This window comes from Marmota flaviventris, chromosome 6 (genome assembly GCF_047511675.1).
Source record: "Marmota flaviventris isolate mMarFla1 chromosome 6, mMarFla1.hap1, whole genome shotgun sequence".
NCBI lineage: Eukaryota > Metazoa > Chordata > Mammalia > Rodentia > Sciuridae > Marmota > Marmota flaviventris.
The window spans coordinates 92757090-92774602 of record NC_092503.1 but is presented as its reverse complement, the minus strand read 5'-3'; the positions used below and the strand labels follow the sequence as shown (position 1 = coordinate 92774602).

The 17513-nt window shown below is 30.9% G+C and overlaps 1 protein-coding gene and 1 non-coding gene across 2 annotated transcripts in view; both read right to left on the bottom strand.

The window, feature by feature from the left end:
* Window positions 1–2581, bottom strand: part of Eys (eyes shut homolog) — a 1581889-nt gene extending 1579308 nt beyond the window's left edge. Inside the window, 1 exon segment of the mRNA XM_071613805.1 lies at window positions 1831–2581. Coding sequence (XP_071469906.1) covers window positions 1831–2581 — 751 coding nt within the window.
* Window positions 2582–4800: 2219 nt separating this feature from the next.
* LOC114095126 (U6 spliceosomal RNA) lies at window positions 4801–4904 on the bottom strand. Its single transcript, XR_003583196.1, has one exon. It is a non-coding gene; the product is annotated as a U6 spliceosomal RNA (small nuclear RNA).
* Between the last annotated feature and the right edge of the window lie 12609 nt (window positions 4905–17513).

The following is a 17513-nucleotide window of genomic DNA, read 5'->3' as shown; positions in this document are numbered from 1 at the left end:
TTAGGATGGGTCTTAATCAATTTGACTGGTGTCAATTGACTAGTATCCTTACAAGAAGTGGAAATTTGAAAATTTGGACACAGACATGTACAGGGGAAAATCAATGTGAAGATATTGTGAGAAGATAGCAATTTACAAACCAAGGAGAGGAACCTCACAAGCCAAACCCTTGATCTTGGACCTCTATTGTCCAGGACAGTGAGGAAATAAATTTCTATTGCTTAAGCCAACCAAACTTTTTTTTTTTTTTTTGGTGGCAGTCAGGGCAAACAAATAAATTGAACACTCTGAATTTCTTTGGTAATTATACATATGTTGGTGTCTTGATATAAAAATAAGTAAGATTTATATATGGTACATGGTAAAAAATCTGTGGTCAAGTTTTCTTTAAAACTCTTTGGACAGGTTAAAATGTATGCTTTAGAAATTCTCAATTAACACCTTTTCATTCACTCAAAGCAGTTTGTTAAGTGCTATCACTTTTTGTATAACTTGCCTAATTTTAATATCTGATCTACAACAGCATGAGTTATTGGTGTCATCAATGTGAATAGAGTCAAATAACAGTTTGATGACAGTTACGGAAAAATATTCAGTGGAGAGTTTTAGAATTAACTTCTGAAGTGGTGTTTGTTTTTCCCTACCATGGACTATAAAATTACTCTGTGCAATATTGGCTTAGGTGAGTGCTAAAGCCAATAATGTCTTGTCAAAGTCTTCAATGAAATCTTCAAGCCTAGCTCCAGTAGAATCATCACCAGGCACATGGGAGAAGACCATTGTGAAGTTCTCTAAATGTGCCCAACACAATATGGTGTTTCCAGATATGGTCCACTCCAGATATATCTGCTTCTCAACCTCCTTCCTCTTTAATGACCAAAGTATACTACCAATCAGTTGTTTTCCATTATTATTATTATTATTATTATTATTATTATTATTATTATTAACATTGTAAGTATTGCTCTGGTTAATCATCCTGGTCTTAATCTTTTCTCTTATAATTTCCAGTGTCAGATCTGTGGAATTCATGTCAAAAGAATTCTCTCAAAGTCCCTACAGTCTAGATATTCCCTATATTTTTTCAATCTTTCTCGTCATTTTCTTCTAATGACCTAAATTTTCCTCTTAAATTCTCTGGTGGACATTCTTAATATTCCCTTTAACCCTTGCTTCAGCCTTAGGTAACAGAATTTACAAAATTCTTAAATTGCCATTCCTGTGGCTTCATCACCCATCAAATTTTCCTTGTCTTTGTCTCTCATTAATCTGGCTAAAACTGACCATTAACATATTATCCTTTTACCAATATTGTCACTTTTTTTACTTTATAGATGCCACACTGATATTTATTACAAACATTTCTCTTGGCTCATAATTATTTTTTCTTCTCCAACTCTACCAAGCATCTCCAAAGCTTTCCCCCTTTCACATAGTTTCTTAACTTTCTCTATCAAGATACATTCTTTATTTCCTTATTATCACCTAGAATTACTTAATGAAATACTATAAGCTTGGAAACTTTATTAAGTGACTAAAACGTTTTCTATTATTATGATCCAATTATTTTTAATGTATGAAACATTAATAGTGGATGTGGAAAATATATGAAAGATACTTAAGGATAACCACATATGTTTCTAAGAAAGTTTTCAATATGAAAAAGCCTATTTTAAAGAATGTCTGATGGATTTTTAAATGTACAGAATGCAAATATATTACATTTTATGGAATCTACATTTTTAGAAAAATAGCTTTTTTAACAGTTTATGAATTCAGTTTATTTTTACATTTTAATACAATGTGTAATTAAAAACAAAGAGTTCTTACCTGTAAATGGTGGGTGACAGATACATTCGTAGTCTTCTTTACCCCGTTTTTCTGTTTTATTAATGCAACTTCCATTATTCTTGCATGGTCCAAAATAACATGTATCATATTCTTGGCAGTACTTTCCATAAAATGGAGTCTGGCAATGGCAGCTATATGTCTTCTTCCAAACTTCACTAAGACATTTACCGTGCCCAGAGCAAAATTCTGAACTTAGAGATTCCTGGCAGAACTGTTGTTTGACCGTCACATTCAGTCGAAGTCCCAGTTCACAAAGTGAAGGACCACTTGCCATTACTGTGATAAAATAATGTGTGCCAACACTCAGCCACTGTGGATTAACCGTGTGTATCCCTTTTAGTTTGCAACCCAAAAGTAATTGATCTTCAGCTGTGGTATTTTGTACACAGTCAATGAAAGATGCTTCAGAAACATTCATCAGATTTATCTTGGAAAATTGAAGAGACGGATCAGAAGAAATTACAAGGATGTCTCCTAATTGAATCTGCAAAGGGCAAATCTGGGGAACAACTTGATTGAGTAAAATGTTCATTTTAGTGTTTACACCCAAAACCGAGCAATCTCTGTAGAAGTCAGTGCAGATGTTGTCTGTCAGTGTCCAATTCACAACATATGTTGTGGGTTGTGGATGCCATTCTTGAACCAACTGCCATTTACATGTTATTTTTCCATTTGTAAAAGAGCTATGGAGAACTACCAGGATCAGAATGATGATTGACTTGTTAGTCATTTTTTGTACAATTGTATTTTACAGTCTCTCATGAAAATGTCAGGAGGAATTTCTGTGAAATGGTCTTATTTAATTATTGCTGGATATTTACAGATAGAGATATTGTTCACAAATTCCTGGGGTTGACTTTTTTTGTCTGTTCCTTTTATATTTGATGGCAGGGGAATTTGATAAAGAAACAGGAGAGTTCGTGTTTTAAATATCCCTTTAAACATAAAAAAAAAAAAACACATTGTTAGAGAAGTTTTTACTCTATAAATTACTTAATGATATAGAAAATATTTAGATGATTTCTTAGATCAAATAAGAACTGGCATAGCAAAGACAATGTCACTAATAGGTATGGACCTCTTGGGGAAAAAAGGCCAGTCAGCAACACCCGGCTAAAATATATAATTAATCTGGGCCAATCTTATGTAACCACCTACTTTTGAAAAGTTTTACATCATGACATAATTAAAGCAGCAAATCACAGCAGTCTTTGTAAGTTGTCTTTATACCAATCTTAAATTTCACTGACATAGAGCAATAGCCAAGGCTCTTCCTTTATGAATAGTTTCAATTATCTACATATAAATATTCCTTTTCTAATTGGTTTAAGTATACCACCTTAAAACATAAAGTAATCATAAAGATAATTTAAATATAATTTTATATAATATTTTCAAATAAACTCAAGTTTAAATGGCTGTTGTTGAAAATCATGTTGTTTTTAATTTGTAAACTAGAGGATGGGATTCCCACATAAAGGACTCATAGAAAATACATTGTATAAACCACCAGTCTTCCCCCAGCATGTTTGGAATGACAGAGAGATGGCAGTCAAATAGGGAAGAAGAAGTGTAAAATGGAATAGTAAAAGCATGTTTACAAATCGAAGTAATATTGAAATAGCATTTCTTTCATCCTGCATACATACACTGAAAGTGCAGGTAAGAACATCAGTTTTGTATAGAGGTCACCATTGCTTCAAGAGGGCAAGAAAACAAGCAAGGATTCTGAGAGCTAATATAGTAAGACAATTTTTTAAGTGATTACCTATTATTGAGGGGTCACTCTGTGCAAATCACACTTACTAGTCAGTTAGCAAATAAACTACAATATTTATAACCAAAACCAAAATTTGAGTAGAACTTTAAATAAGTATAATGGGAATATCAGTTCCTTGGATTTTAGTTATGTAGCTTATTTACTCTATGTTGTTAGGCAACATATGCTTTAAATCCATTCACTTTTCTATAACTACATGGAGGACAGTACACCTATATAATAAGGTAATAGTGAAGGTTAAATTGCACTATGTAAGCAAGAGTCATTTCATAAAGGACTATTGTTTGCTTTTCATATAGACAGCCAATTTTAATTAGCAACTATCTTTGATTAAAATTTATAATTATCAGATATCAAATTGCAACATTTAATCTGTACCATGAAGAGCAATAGAATGCTAAAATAAATTACATATAACATTTTTAAATTAATGTATTAATTTGTATAAAATATTTGGTAGTCCACTATCTTTTTATATATATCTTTATTTTATTTTTATGTGGCGCTGATGATTGAATCCAATGCCTCACGCATGCCAGGTGAGCATGCTACTACTTGAGCCGTATCCCCAGCCCTGGCCATTTCAGATCATGTAGAAATCAAATTTTATATATAAATTACCTCTTTCAATTTCAGTTCTTCATGTCACAAACCTATAAAATATGTTATTGTGAGTAGTATATAATACTACTAAATATCTGGAAAAGTTAAAATATGTAATTTTCATAGAACTAACTGTTAAGCATAATCAAATCCATTTCATATATGTTAATTATCAGAAAGTTTTGTATAAATTACCAATCATAGTAAAAGTTTAAAGAAGTACATTACACAAATATATTCTGGACCAATCTATATCAAAACAGTATGCTAGATCCTGCAAATTTATCAACTATTAGTTGGAAGAATGTACCAAAGTATAGAACTAAGAACTTAAAGAAGACATTATTTGTCATTGACATTAAATCCATTCTATCAAATATGGTCTAAATTCAGATGATGAAATGGAATCATGTTGGAAAGCTGGAGTATTCCAGAAGAAAACATTTATCAAAACATGTTGAGGGGAATGTGATAATAGATGCCTTTAAGGAAGAAAAGTAGACCATGTAAGTGCAGAGGGAAGCAGAATCATGATGAAAAACAAACTCTTGCTTCAGAGTATAGTAAGAAGAGCAGACATTGTCAATAAAGGAGATTGTCATCCTTGCACAGGGGCCTTGCTAATCTTCTCTGTATTGTTCCAACATTACATTTCCTAATAAAGTCATAGACTATAAAATTCTGAGATAATTAATGTTAAGATAAAAATTTTATAAAAAGGAAATAGTATCTTATCTGAAGGCAAGGGTGAGCCTTTTGAAGATTTAGTTAGGGATTAACAAAGAAAGGCTTTTATTTTGATGACATCAATCTAATTGCAGAGTAAGGAACATATTGGAGAGTATAATTAGAGGAGTTGAGACGCTGATAGAGCAAATAATAACACAGATTTAATAAAATGATAATGATGACTAACTAGAACATTAGCAGCAGAAACAGACCAATGCTGGTGAAGTCCAGAAATGCTACAAAGGTAGAATCACATGGTCTTGAACACTGTGACCTAAGAAAAGTTAAACTCAGAAGCACCAGGTAGAGAAACAAGATGGCAAAGAAAAAAAGAGATGTCCAAATACACATACTTGATTTGAGGTATGCCTCATTGATTTTCTAATACAAGCTTTCAGAAATCAATTGTTAATACATATGTGAGTATAGGAGATAAAACTAGGCTGGAATTATGAACCTGATCATATTAATTACAATTTTATTTCCAAGTGTATATAAAGTTGATGGAGGGTTAAGTTGAAAAAACTTGAGTTTAAATCATAAAAAGGAAGCACATAAAAAGATATAAAGCAGTATATAAGAAGAAAATAATAATGAATATAGAGCAGGAGGAAAGAAGAAGATAATTTTCAAATACTAATATTGTGACAGGTGGCAGAAAGTTGAGGAACTTACGTTAGGGGATATTCTATTTATGAAACAGAAAAAGATTCGGGGTGATGGTCATTCTGTATTTAAAAAAAAGGACAATGGACAAGAGTGTGTTGAAATAAACAATGAGGAAAACATAAGAATGTTAGAGAAAAATCAAAGAACCACTAGGTAATTTTGAAACACTTTATGGCTGTAAACGCCAAATTTACAGTAGTATCAACCTGCCTGCACAGGTGTATTATTTTCCCAGTAGCATAGATTAAAAAAAACAATAAAAATAAGTTGCAAATGGGTTCAAACACAAACAGTTACCAATTTAATTCCACATGCAAATGCTAGGAAACAAATTACATTTGCATTGAAGCAAAATTAGGTCTGTGTGACATTTTTAGCCTGGCTGCAGATGTGAGCTTGCATTACTGCAGGACTAATCCTGTGCTTCTCAGAATTCTCTAGGTCCCTAATTATTGTGCATTTATGTCTTTAAAGAGAAAGTGACTTAATGCATTACATTTATGCCTCATGGAAATTTAAATAAATGTAAATAGCAACAAAAAACAACAACAAAAAAGAACCCTTCTATATAAGGTCAGTTTGCATTCATACATACTGAATGCAAAATGCTTTGCATTTCAGTAAGAACAAGAATAATATAAACATCTCACATGAATAAATTTGAATAAGTGCTATAATATGGACTCTAAAGGTAAGTATAATGGTGAATGACATGGTTTGTTATTTATAAATAATACTCTTCAACCCTGCACAAAGTAGCAAACCAAATGACATTCTGCTCTCTTCCAAACTTACAGACGCATTCATTGTGTGGTTGAGAGTTGAAATGAAAAAGCATTTTCATTCTATGTGATATTATCAGTATATCATATAAATTCTTGAGCCCAAAAGCCCAGAAACTGAGGAACTAAAATATAATGGAGCCATTTATACAGGGGTGAGAATTAACGATACTATATGTAATTTAGGTATAACTATGCTCAAGGCATGATATTACAAACTGTGTAAGTTTAAAATAAATTTGTATTATTCTGTACATCAGTGGTTATTTCAGTTTTCACCCTAATGTGTGTATAATCTTCAAAATAATTTTTTTAATTTATATAATATGTTATGTTTTAAAAACATCTAAAAATGTGAGAATTAGAAATGGAGGGTATAAAATTGACAGATTTATATTGTAAGTTCTAATACTATATGCATATGCTCTAGAAGAAGGACAACAGATTTTAAACAAAACACATTTTATTGAAATTATAGGAGGGAAATGAAAATGTGGGTTTTAAATGCCAGTACAGCTAGATATCAGCAGTATAGAGTAAAAATTCTAGCAAGAATTCTGGAAAAAGAAAAAAATAATAATAATAAAAATTGAAAGGAAAGCCGAGATGAGCAATGGACATGAGGTTATCAATATACTCAAGAGAATTCAGAGTATGAACATGTTTATTTATGTAGGCAGTACAGCATTGAATTAAGCTAAGGGTTTCTGATGAAAGATGGTAAACTAAAAACCTGGAGAAAAATAATTTTCAGAAGGTGGATGAAAAAAGATATTTCAAACTTACTTTGTATTTTGTTAGAAAAAACAAAAAGGGAAAAAAGTTTCCAAAATTTTTTTACCATGCTGATACTTGCACAGATTATAAAGTTAATTTACTAAATTCAATGATTATAATGCTGCTAACATCTGCAACTGAACTTAATCAGTATTCCCAAAGCTGATATATTTGTATAACATGTTAGGCTTTTAAGGGTTAAGGGACAGGAAAATTAAATGTAGAAAATTCTTTCAACAAAATGTCCTTGAAAGAAAAAAGAATATACAGAGAAGTTGACAAAATAGAATGGAAATCTCATTTAAGCCATCAATTTCTACAAAAACTTTTTGTTTAAACTCAAGTGTCTATATTGTGTAGCACATTCCTATAAATTATGGTACACTTTTGAATGCCATTTTTTAAGTATAAATAGTGTGCAAAAATGTATCTTTTTCAATTACCTGAAAATCATTTGATTTCTGACCCTTACATTTATGTATTCTTAAAATGAAAAGTCAGGAATAAAGTAAGTCTAGAGAACATGGGGCTCAGTGACTTAAGAGGTAGATTGAGCCACAAGAAAATGTGAATCTCATGCTTGAGCTAAAGAATGTAATAGTACATCATGGGATTAGGTTCAGGGATGGGACAAGGTCCGAATGTTTGGTTATGCTCATTACTCAGCTGCTTATAAATAAATGTATGCTTTTATGATGTATTCATAACTTGCTTACACAGTTAGGGATTAAATTTATTCTGTATTATTTTAGAATAGTTTTCACTTTTAGTCCACATATTTAATGAGTAGGCCATAAAGTTATGAATAGCTATTTTAAAGAGGATCTATTAGAAATTGAGTTTACACATTATGAAATTAAAGAAGTTTACTCTAAGTAATCTAGTTTAGAAAATAGTTTGCATGTGTCTGTGTGTATGCACATACATATACACATGTATATATCTATATATATGTATTTACATGTGTAACATTCACCACAATCTGAGTAATCATGAAATATTGGTATTATTATTTCTGCTCTCATTTTGTAGATTATGAAAATGAGAATTTAAACAAATAATCAAAGTTTCATTATTTATATCTTTCAAGTATATCTGCCCTATTTCTTGACAAATTATATGTTTTCCTAGAGGTATTTTAGTTCAATGAAGACAAGTTACAATTAAACAAAATATGTAAATTATGGTTAATATGATTCAATCACTATTTTTCTGTGACCAAACTGGTAAAGGAAATGGAAAGGAAAATGAACATGGTGTAATTAAATAACAAATTGAATATTATTAATTCACTGATTATAGAGTAAAAATGTGTCCTTATTTCAAGGACTATAATTTTAATTATTATTATGCATATTATATTTTTTATCTTGTGGTTAAATTTTGTCAAAACACAAAATTTTATATTCATCATGGTGAAAAGTTACCAAGATTATTGTAAATAAATCAGATTACACTCCAAGGAATCGGAATTTGTTTTGTAATACTATAAGTTGTTTCTTTAAAAAAAAAAAAAACTCAGCACATTTGCAACTAAATAGAGGGTAAAGAGAGTATTGTCAAATAGAAAATGATGGTATAACAGTATCACACCTTAATCAACATGATTATTTGATTTCAGGAAACAGATCTGTTTTTATAAAAGTTTGTATAAATTGTACCTTATTATATATTTATACTTCTTTCCCACCCATATTAATTTAGAGTATGATCCTTAATTCTTTTCTGATATTAATCAATGTTTTCTATTACTTATATCTATTAATTTCCATAGAAATTGTTCTCTGTTAAAGTAATGACCTTTGTTGAAATTTACATGACTCTACTACAAGAAAAGTCTAAATCTATATGGGAATCAAAGTCAAAAATATAGTGAGAGCTAAAACAAGTTTTCTAATTTCTGGGCATATTTATGTTTTTTTTAAAAATTCATTCTTTGGAAATAGTAAATATCATAGATATGGTAGAATTTTCTATATGTTTTAGCATCTTCCAGAGATGCAATTATCTCTCATTGAGACTCTGAATAAATGATTTTAACTCTTATGAAATCTGACAGAGATCTGCATTCTTTGAAGATCTGAATGTCAGGAAAAGTAAGGAAAGAGTAGCTACAGAAGATAATGTCAATGGCTTGAACAGGAATGAAGATGGCCCTTTATATCATTTGAAATCTTAACTGGAATCTAGTATTAAAAAAAAAATCTACTTGCAATATTCTCACATTACCTGTTAATATAAAGATTGTAAATTATTGATTTGAAAGCCAAAACTATACTACAGAATTTATAATCTTGAGCCCATTTAGGAAAAATTGTTCTATTTGCATTGCAATTTATGTAAAAAGAAAATGAATGTTATGGAAACAAAAATTAAGATGATTCATTATTCTTAATTCTTTTTTAAAAAGTTAAAGGGTAAAGTTTGATCAAGAAAAAGGAAAATTTGGAAACACAACAAAGCTATGCAGGAAAAACTACAGTTTTTTATCATTGTCAGAATGAAAAGGAATAAATTAAATGACATAGACACAATGAACATGACAAAACAACACAGAGAATTGAATATGAATGATCCTAATATATCCAAAACAAAGGGCCATCAATTAAAGTGACAAAGTAAAAAATATATGATTACCTTGAAAATTTAAGGATTAATATTATTATTAAAGCTCACTTTCTTGTTACTAAAGGTAAATATTATTTTAAATCTTAAAATATTTAATGGGGCACTTATGAAATAACAGTTAAAAAAGATATTAATTATCCTGCTCTACTCTCTAAAGTTGTCTTAATCTAATATACTTAAGGATATTAATTCCATATTGCCAAATTGCATACACACTGTCTTCTTTTTATAAATACTTATTTCATTACAGTGGGTGTAGAGTCACAGTGCAATTGAGCACAGATTTCCTCTCTAGTCCTTACCTACATCATGTATATTCTCCCCAACAACCAACATCACCATTCAGAAAGGTATATTTGTCACATTGATGGATCTACTTAACACATTATAATCACTCAAAATCTATAGCATACATAAGAATTCTCAATACTTTTAAATTTGCACATTCTATAAATTTGGACAAATATTTCCCCACTCTCAACAAAGGTTTCTCTGTATATTTTAATATTTTTTGGTTTTGGCTGGGGGGTACTGGGGGTTGAACTCAGGGGCACTCGACCACTGACCACATCTCCAGCCCTATTTTCTATTTTATTTAGAGACAGGGCCTTACCGAGTTGCTTTTGCTGCTTTGAACTCATATTCCTCCTGCCTCAGCCTCCTGAGCTGCTGGGATTACAGGTGTGAGCCACTGCATCCTGCTGCTTTTCCTAGTTTGATACTCATATTTTTAAGTGCGTAAATAATACTCTATTGCCTGAATATACCACAGTTTATCTGTTCACCAAAAGAAGGACATCATGCTTGTTTATAAACTTTAGAAATTATGAATAAAACTGCTATAAAGAACTTGAAAATGTCTCATGAAACTAAACATATTCTTGCCATATTTTTTACATATCACATCTAACAGTTTCTACTATTTTTTAAATCTCATATTAGCATGCTACATTTGTCACAGTTGATAAACTGGTAGTATAATAACCCAAAAATTATACTAAATGATCAATATTTTAGATTTTTCACTTTACTTTATGTCCTTTTTCTTTTCCAGAATTGACTTTCCAGAATTCTTTAGTTAAGCCCTTCACATTCATATAGTGGTCATATTCTTTCATCCCTCCTCACTGTTGCCTCTCAGATGGGAATTGTTTATGATGACCTTGATATTCTTGAGGAGTGATATATTTTGTATTTTATAGAATGTCCTTCTACTAGGATTAGTCTGATACTTGTCTCCTGTTTAAGCCAAAGTAATATATTTTTGGAGGACCATATAAGAAAAAACTTTTCTTTAAAGAGTAAAGCAATAAGTGCCATTTCATCATATTTTGAATATCACTAGTTATAATTTGTGGTCACCTTAGTCACTTGACTTGAGATAATATTCATTGAGTTTTGCTCTTTGAATTTATTTTTTCCCTCCACTTATATAATATGTTCTTTGGAAAAATTATAAGACCATATTTAGTTTGTAAGAAACTGCCAAACTGTTTTTAAAGTAGCGGTACTATTGTTCATTCCTTTCAGCAATGAATGATAGCTCCCCTTACTCTGTAATGCTTGCCAGTAGTGAGCATTGTGGCTTCTTCAGAGTTTAGCCATTCAAACATGTGTTGGTGGTATCTCACTGTCACTTTAATTTTCAAATCCCTAATGACAAAACATATAAATATATTTTATTTCCCATCTGTATGCATTGTATGATGAGATACATGTTCAGATATTGAGCACATTATTACACTTCTGTTTTATTATTACATTTTAAATTGTGTATTTGGATTTAAATCCTGTATAAGAAGAACTGATATCTTCACTACATTGAGGCTTTCAATCAACAAACCTGAAACATCTCTTATCTAATCTATATAATTTATTCATTTTATCTAATCATTTTTATCAAGGTTTGTAGTTTTCTATATTTTTGTACAAATTTCATAGATTTATGTACAATTATTTTATTCTTTTAATGTGCATGTAAGTAAAATGCTTTTTCATTAAATATTAACTGTTAATTGCTGGTACCTAGGAAATCAATTGAATTTTTTTTGTACATTAACTTGTATTCTGGAAAATAGTATACTGACTTAGTTATTCTAAAATAATAACTTTTAAAATTTGAGAATATAAAAAGTTACATAACTTTCTTACAAGTGTGTATACATTTCATTCACTTTTCTTGTCTAATTACATAAGAATTTTACTCTAGGTTGAATAAAATTAATGAAGGGACATTTTTGCTTTATTTTGGATCTTAGGAAAAAAGTATCCCATTTTTGTATATTAAGTATGATAACAGTAAGTTTTTGCAATTGTTATCTGCTGAACTGAAGATTTCCCCCTTTATTCTTAGCTCTCTGAGAGTTTTTAAATGTTTAATTTTAAATTGTAAATTTGGTCTTGATTTGTGGAATAAGAACCACTTATTATGTTTAATATAATTATTTTTATTCATACTTTGATTCAAGTTGATAAGATTTTGTCAAAGAACTTTGTGTGTGTGTTATGAAATATATTAGTCTGTGTTATTTTTATTTTAAGGCTTTGTCTAGTTTTGAAATTAGAGTAATAGGCTCAGAGAATGACTTGGTGGAATTCACCAGTGAATTCAACTTCTTTAATAGAAATAAACATGCTTCAATCAGCACTTCTGACACCTTTGATTGTTTGCGTGTTTCTTAAAATTTTCAAATATTGTCATAGAGACTATATTTTGTCTGTCTTCACTATCAGTTTAATGTCCACAGGAAGAATAATGTTGATCTTTTAAAATTGGTAATGATCTTATGATATTAGTATTGTGCATCTTCTCTTTGTCTTTACTTCTGATTCTGCCTCTCCCTTCTTTTAGTTAGCATGGTTAAACTCTTCTTCAATTTTTTGATCTTCCCAAAGAAGCTTAATTAATAGTTACACTATGCTTAATTCATAGCTAAGCACTGACTCTACCACTGAGCTACACCCACAGACCCTGTTTTAAATTTTATTGATGTCTGTTCTAATTTTTATTATGTCTTTACTTTTGCTTCTTAAATTAAGGTTACTTTTCTTTCCCAAGCTACCTAGGGTGGAAAATTAAATTGGTTTATATATTTTTCTTCTTTCCTAATAAAGGCATTTAATACTACTTATTTTGTTCTCTGCATTGCTTTTACTGGGTCCCATGTAGATTAATAAATTGTATTTTCATTATAATTTAGTTTAAAATATTTTATAAAATTGTAGTTGAGACTTTTTTAACCAATGTGCTTTTAAAAGTACAGTTTTAATGTCCCAAGAATTTGACATTTCCCAGTTATCTTTTTATTACTAAATTCTGGTTTTAGTCCATCATTGTCTGAATATATATTTTGCATGATTTCAGTCCTTCTAAATGGTCCATATGTATGATATAGAATATGGCCATATTGCTGACTGACTATTCACACAATCTCAAAATGACTATGTCTTGTTAATAGATGAAGTGTTCTATAAATACTGATTAGATGAAGATGAAGCCTATCTAGTCAAGCAATCATATCTCTAATTTTAAAACAGAATGCTAGATCTATATTGTATAAACATAGGAAAGAATAAACTTTTCAAAATTTTAGAAAATGAAAAATACAATGCAGGGACTAGGGTTGGGGCTCAGTGGTAGAGCTCTTACCTAGCACGTGCAAGGCACTGGGTTAAATCCTCAGCACCATGTAAAATAAATAAATAAAATAAAGGTATTGTGTCCATCAAAACCTAAAAATAGAATTGCCAAGACAACTGTACCCTCCATAGGTAAACTGTAGAAAATGTCTGAACACATGGACATGTTCCCATCCTCTCTGATTTTTTTTTTTTTTTTTTGGAATTTCTTGATTTCTCTTTCCTCTTTGTTTCCCTGGTTGTCAGAACTTCTATTTTGTTTTTCTCTTCCTTCTTCTGTTCTTTGTGTGCTGAGAGCCTGACCCTGACAAAAAAGGGAGTGAGTAGCCTGCTGAAGGGATGTTAACCTGTGTTTTTTTCTTTCTCATTGCTTGAAGAAGGATTTAACTTTAGATGTAGCATCCACTTCTCACTCACCCTCAATTCTTTACCAGCAAAACCAACATATTGGTGATTTTAACTCCCTCATTTTATTTAGGTCTCCGTAGCTCTTCTGCTTTGACCAAGAATTCACCTGAACTTGTCTCTTCAATCTCCTCTCCTGTGAGGGCTTTTGGTTTTTGGTTTCACACACTTGATAATCTCGCCTAGAGTTCCTCCTCATTCCATTTCCATGTATCCCTGACTCCATACCTCTTTCCTGCTCCTGGTCCATCTTCTTCCTCACTGCTATGTCTTCCACATCCTGCCTTGACATACTCTTCTTCCTCTTGTACCAATGGACCACATTTGTTTTCTCTTCCTGGCTAGAATGTTCAGAGCCTTATTTTTTCACATTTGGGTTTCTTTGTCTGCTGTACACTATCCACTTCAGCTTCCTTCCCTAATTCATTAATGTTGTCTTCACTATATTCTCCACCCAGCGGCTCATAATCTTCATCCTCCTCCAAGGTAGAGGTCTTGGGAGTCCAATTCTTCCATGTTGCTGCTGCTGGAGGCCAGGCAGCTGAACTCAGAGAAGAGGACTGGAAAGTGGCCAGAGACTCATGACATTGGCAGTAGACATGGGTGTCTTTTTATATTTCCTTTCTTAGTGTGTAAATTGTATTTTTAAAATTATTTTTGAAAAGCTTTTCCTTAATATTCACAATATGCTTTTCCGACTAACCTAATTCCATCTTTAAATAACACTTTTCTGCTTCACATGTGGTTCCTCCACCTTATAACAGTATTCCATAATTTCTCCCTCCTACCCTTTGTGACAATGATGTCTTTCATTCACTTTACCATGAACTATTTTCAATCAATCTGTGAATACCATTATTATTTTGAAATCATTAATTTTTAGATATATTAAGGACAAATAAGAGATTCTATATTACCATTATTTATTCCTTTTCAAATCTATTCTGTTTTCTTTGTAGATCTAGATCTGAGTTTCTAACCTGTATTATACCCCAGTCCCTTAAATTTCTTTTAACTTTTCCCATGTGCCATATCTTCCTGCTTTGAATCCTCTCAGATTTTTTTTTTTTTTTGGCCAGGAGAGAGTCTTTGTTGTTTTTCCTTCATATTCAAACTATTATTTCATTGGGTATAGATTTCTGGGTTAGTGGATTTTTTTTCCTTTATTGATTTAAATATATGACACACTGTCTTTCTTTTGTTTGTAATAGGCAATACCTGGAAAAAAAAGACAAATGCTTACTGATTATTTATGTTTTAGGATATTACCTAATACTGGATAATAGGCATTTAACAGGATATTATCTGTTACAAGGCTGCTATCAATATCAGAGTATATAAGTCTTTGTGACATACATTTTCATTGATCATATGTGACTACCTAATTGTGAAAGGGATGGATCATAAAGTTAGTACAAATTTAACATTTTAAGAAACTGTCAATACCACAATACATTTTTATTAGCCACTTGTGAAGATACCAGTGACTCCAACTCATTTCCTACATTTGGTGTATGTGACCTTTTTAAATGTAGTTATTCTAACACATATCCTACGGTTTACTTTAATTATTAATGACATTGAACTTTTTTAATGCTTCTTTTCCATTTGCATATGTTCTTTGATGAATTAACTATCAAAAAATTTGTCTACTTTTAATTTTTTTCTTAGCACTGGATATTGAAAGTTTTTTTTTTCATTTCTTAAATATATCTAGCATAGCTAGATATAGAAATATACAAATATTTCTCCTAGTTTGTGGCTTATATTTTTATTCACATAGAAAGTCTCCTTTAGACATCTTTTTATCAAAAATTTAATTTGATTATATCCAATTTATAAATTTTTCTCAGTGGACCCAAATTTAAATATAAGCCCCCTGCCAATATGGTAAAACAGAGCAAGTAATTTCTTTTTTTGTTTACTTCCTCTTCCCGCCCCCATAGACTTTCATCTGGGAACTCTGAAGTTGAAATTTACTTCTTTCCAGATGTTATCCCAGCTGTCCTGGAAATTCATATCAGCCTCATTCTGCCTGTTCCTTTTGCCTCACTCCTCTGCTGGAGCTTTATTTCCTCAACTTCATGTATTATTTCTTGCTACAACCATTTCAATGAAGAATATTTGGGTCGGTCAGCCAGGGAACAGTGGGAAATATTTAATCACACTTATGGTTCATATTTTTGACTGAGTAAGGTGTGCCAGGGTGAAGATTTCTTTTCTACAGGAAAGGCATTTCACTTTTTCCATAATTTCTTAATGAAGTCCATTGATTTCTTTAAAATGGTACTCCTTTGTTTGTAACCTCTATATTTTTTCCTCTCAAAAATCTTTGTCTTTAATGTTTTAAAATCATTAGTGATTAAGTGTGCCATTTTTCATTCATTTTGATGTGTCAAAATAAGGCGTGTGGGTGTGTACATGCATGCTGTTTTTAATTTAGAAGTTTGTGTAATTTGATTATAAAATCATATTACTTAACGTACTTATTTCATATAGTGGCTTCCATATGGAATAAGGAGCAAACAATGTTTGATGGCACCTGATATTCTCCATCTGCCTCTTATTCTCTTTAAGACTCTGAAGCATTCTTTGTGCACTTAAAATACTCTAACGCTCATGCTTGTGTCCATGAATAAGAGATATTTTCTTACCAATTCCTTGAAGATATGTTTTTAACTTCTTACCCACGGAGGGTACAATTTAATTTAGGCAGTAATGCAATGAAGTTGACAAATAGTAACTAGTCTATGCTCCCTTTATGTTTATTTTTTGCAGTAAGAATACATTATGCATGACATTACTTAAAAGAGCTGCAGGAAAATAACACACCTGTTTATTTTCCTACTAATTGTATATGATATTTTTATCTACTAGAGATAAATTTTGCTTTAGCTACTATGTAAATAATTCTATTTCAAACCAGAGAAAAGAATTAATTAAAGATATTAACTTCATAATGTAAATTCTTGGTGTATGTGTATGTAGTAAGTGTGGTAGATAAAAGTGTGATCTGTATTTAGAATACTTTAATAGGAAAAAAAAAAAAAAAACAGGTTAGGCATATAGTTCAGTGGTAGAGTGCTTGCTTAGAAGGTTCAAGGCCCTTAACACCCTCAGTACTAAATATCAAAGAGAAAGAGAGAAAGCGAGAGAGACAGAAAAAAGGGAAAGAGTACATAAATTAGAATATAATACATTCTTACTCAAGTTTTATAACATGGGACAGACAGATCCCCAACCATGGCACACTCAAGGAATCCCAGAGATTTTTTTTTTGGAAGGGGGGTGCTGAGGCTACAGGATTCCCAAGTTTAAAATAAGTCTTAGTGATTTAGTGAAACTGAATCTCATAATATAAAATAAAAACAACTGGGTATGTAGCTCAGTGGTAAAGTGCCCCTGAATTCAATCCCAAATACAAAAAAAAAAAAAAAAAGAACTAAACATGCTTATAAATATGAGATCTTCTATTTATAGAACAACAATTTTATATATGAAAAACAGTATTTCTTATGTACACATATTACTTTTATTCAATCAGGTCTATAACTAGACAATGCCCACTGAAAATCCCTATAGCTTTTAAAGTACTTTTAAGTATGGTAGCCTTAAGCTCACTACAAATTTGAATTTAACTATGAAAGAAG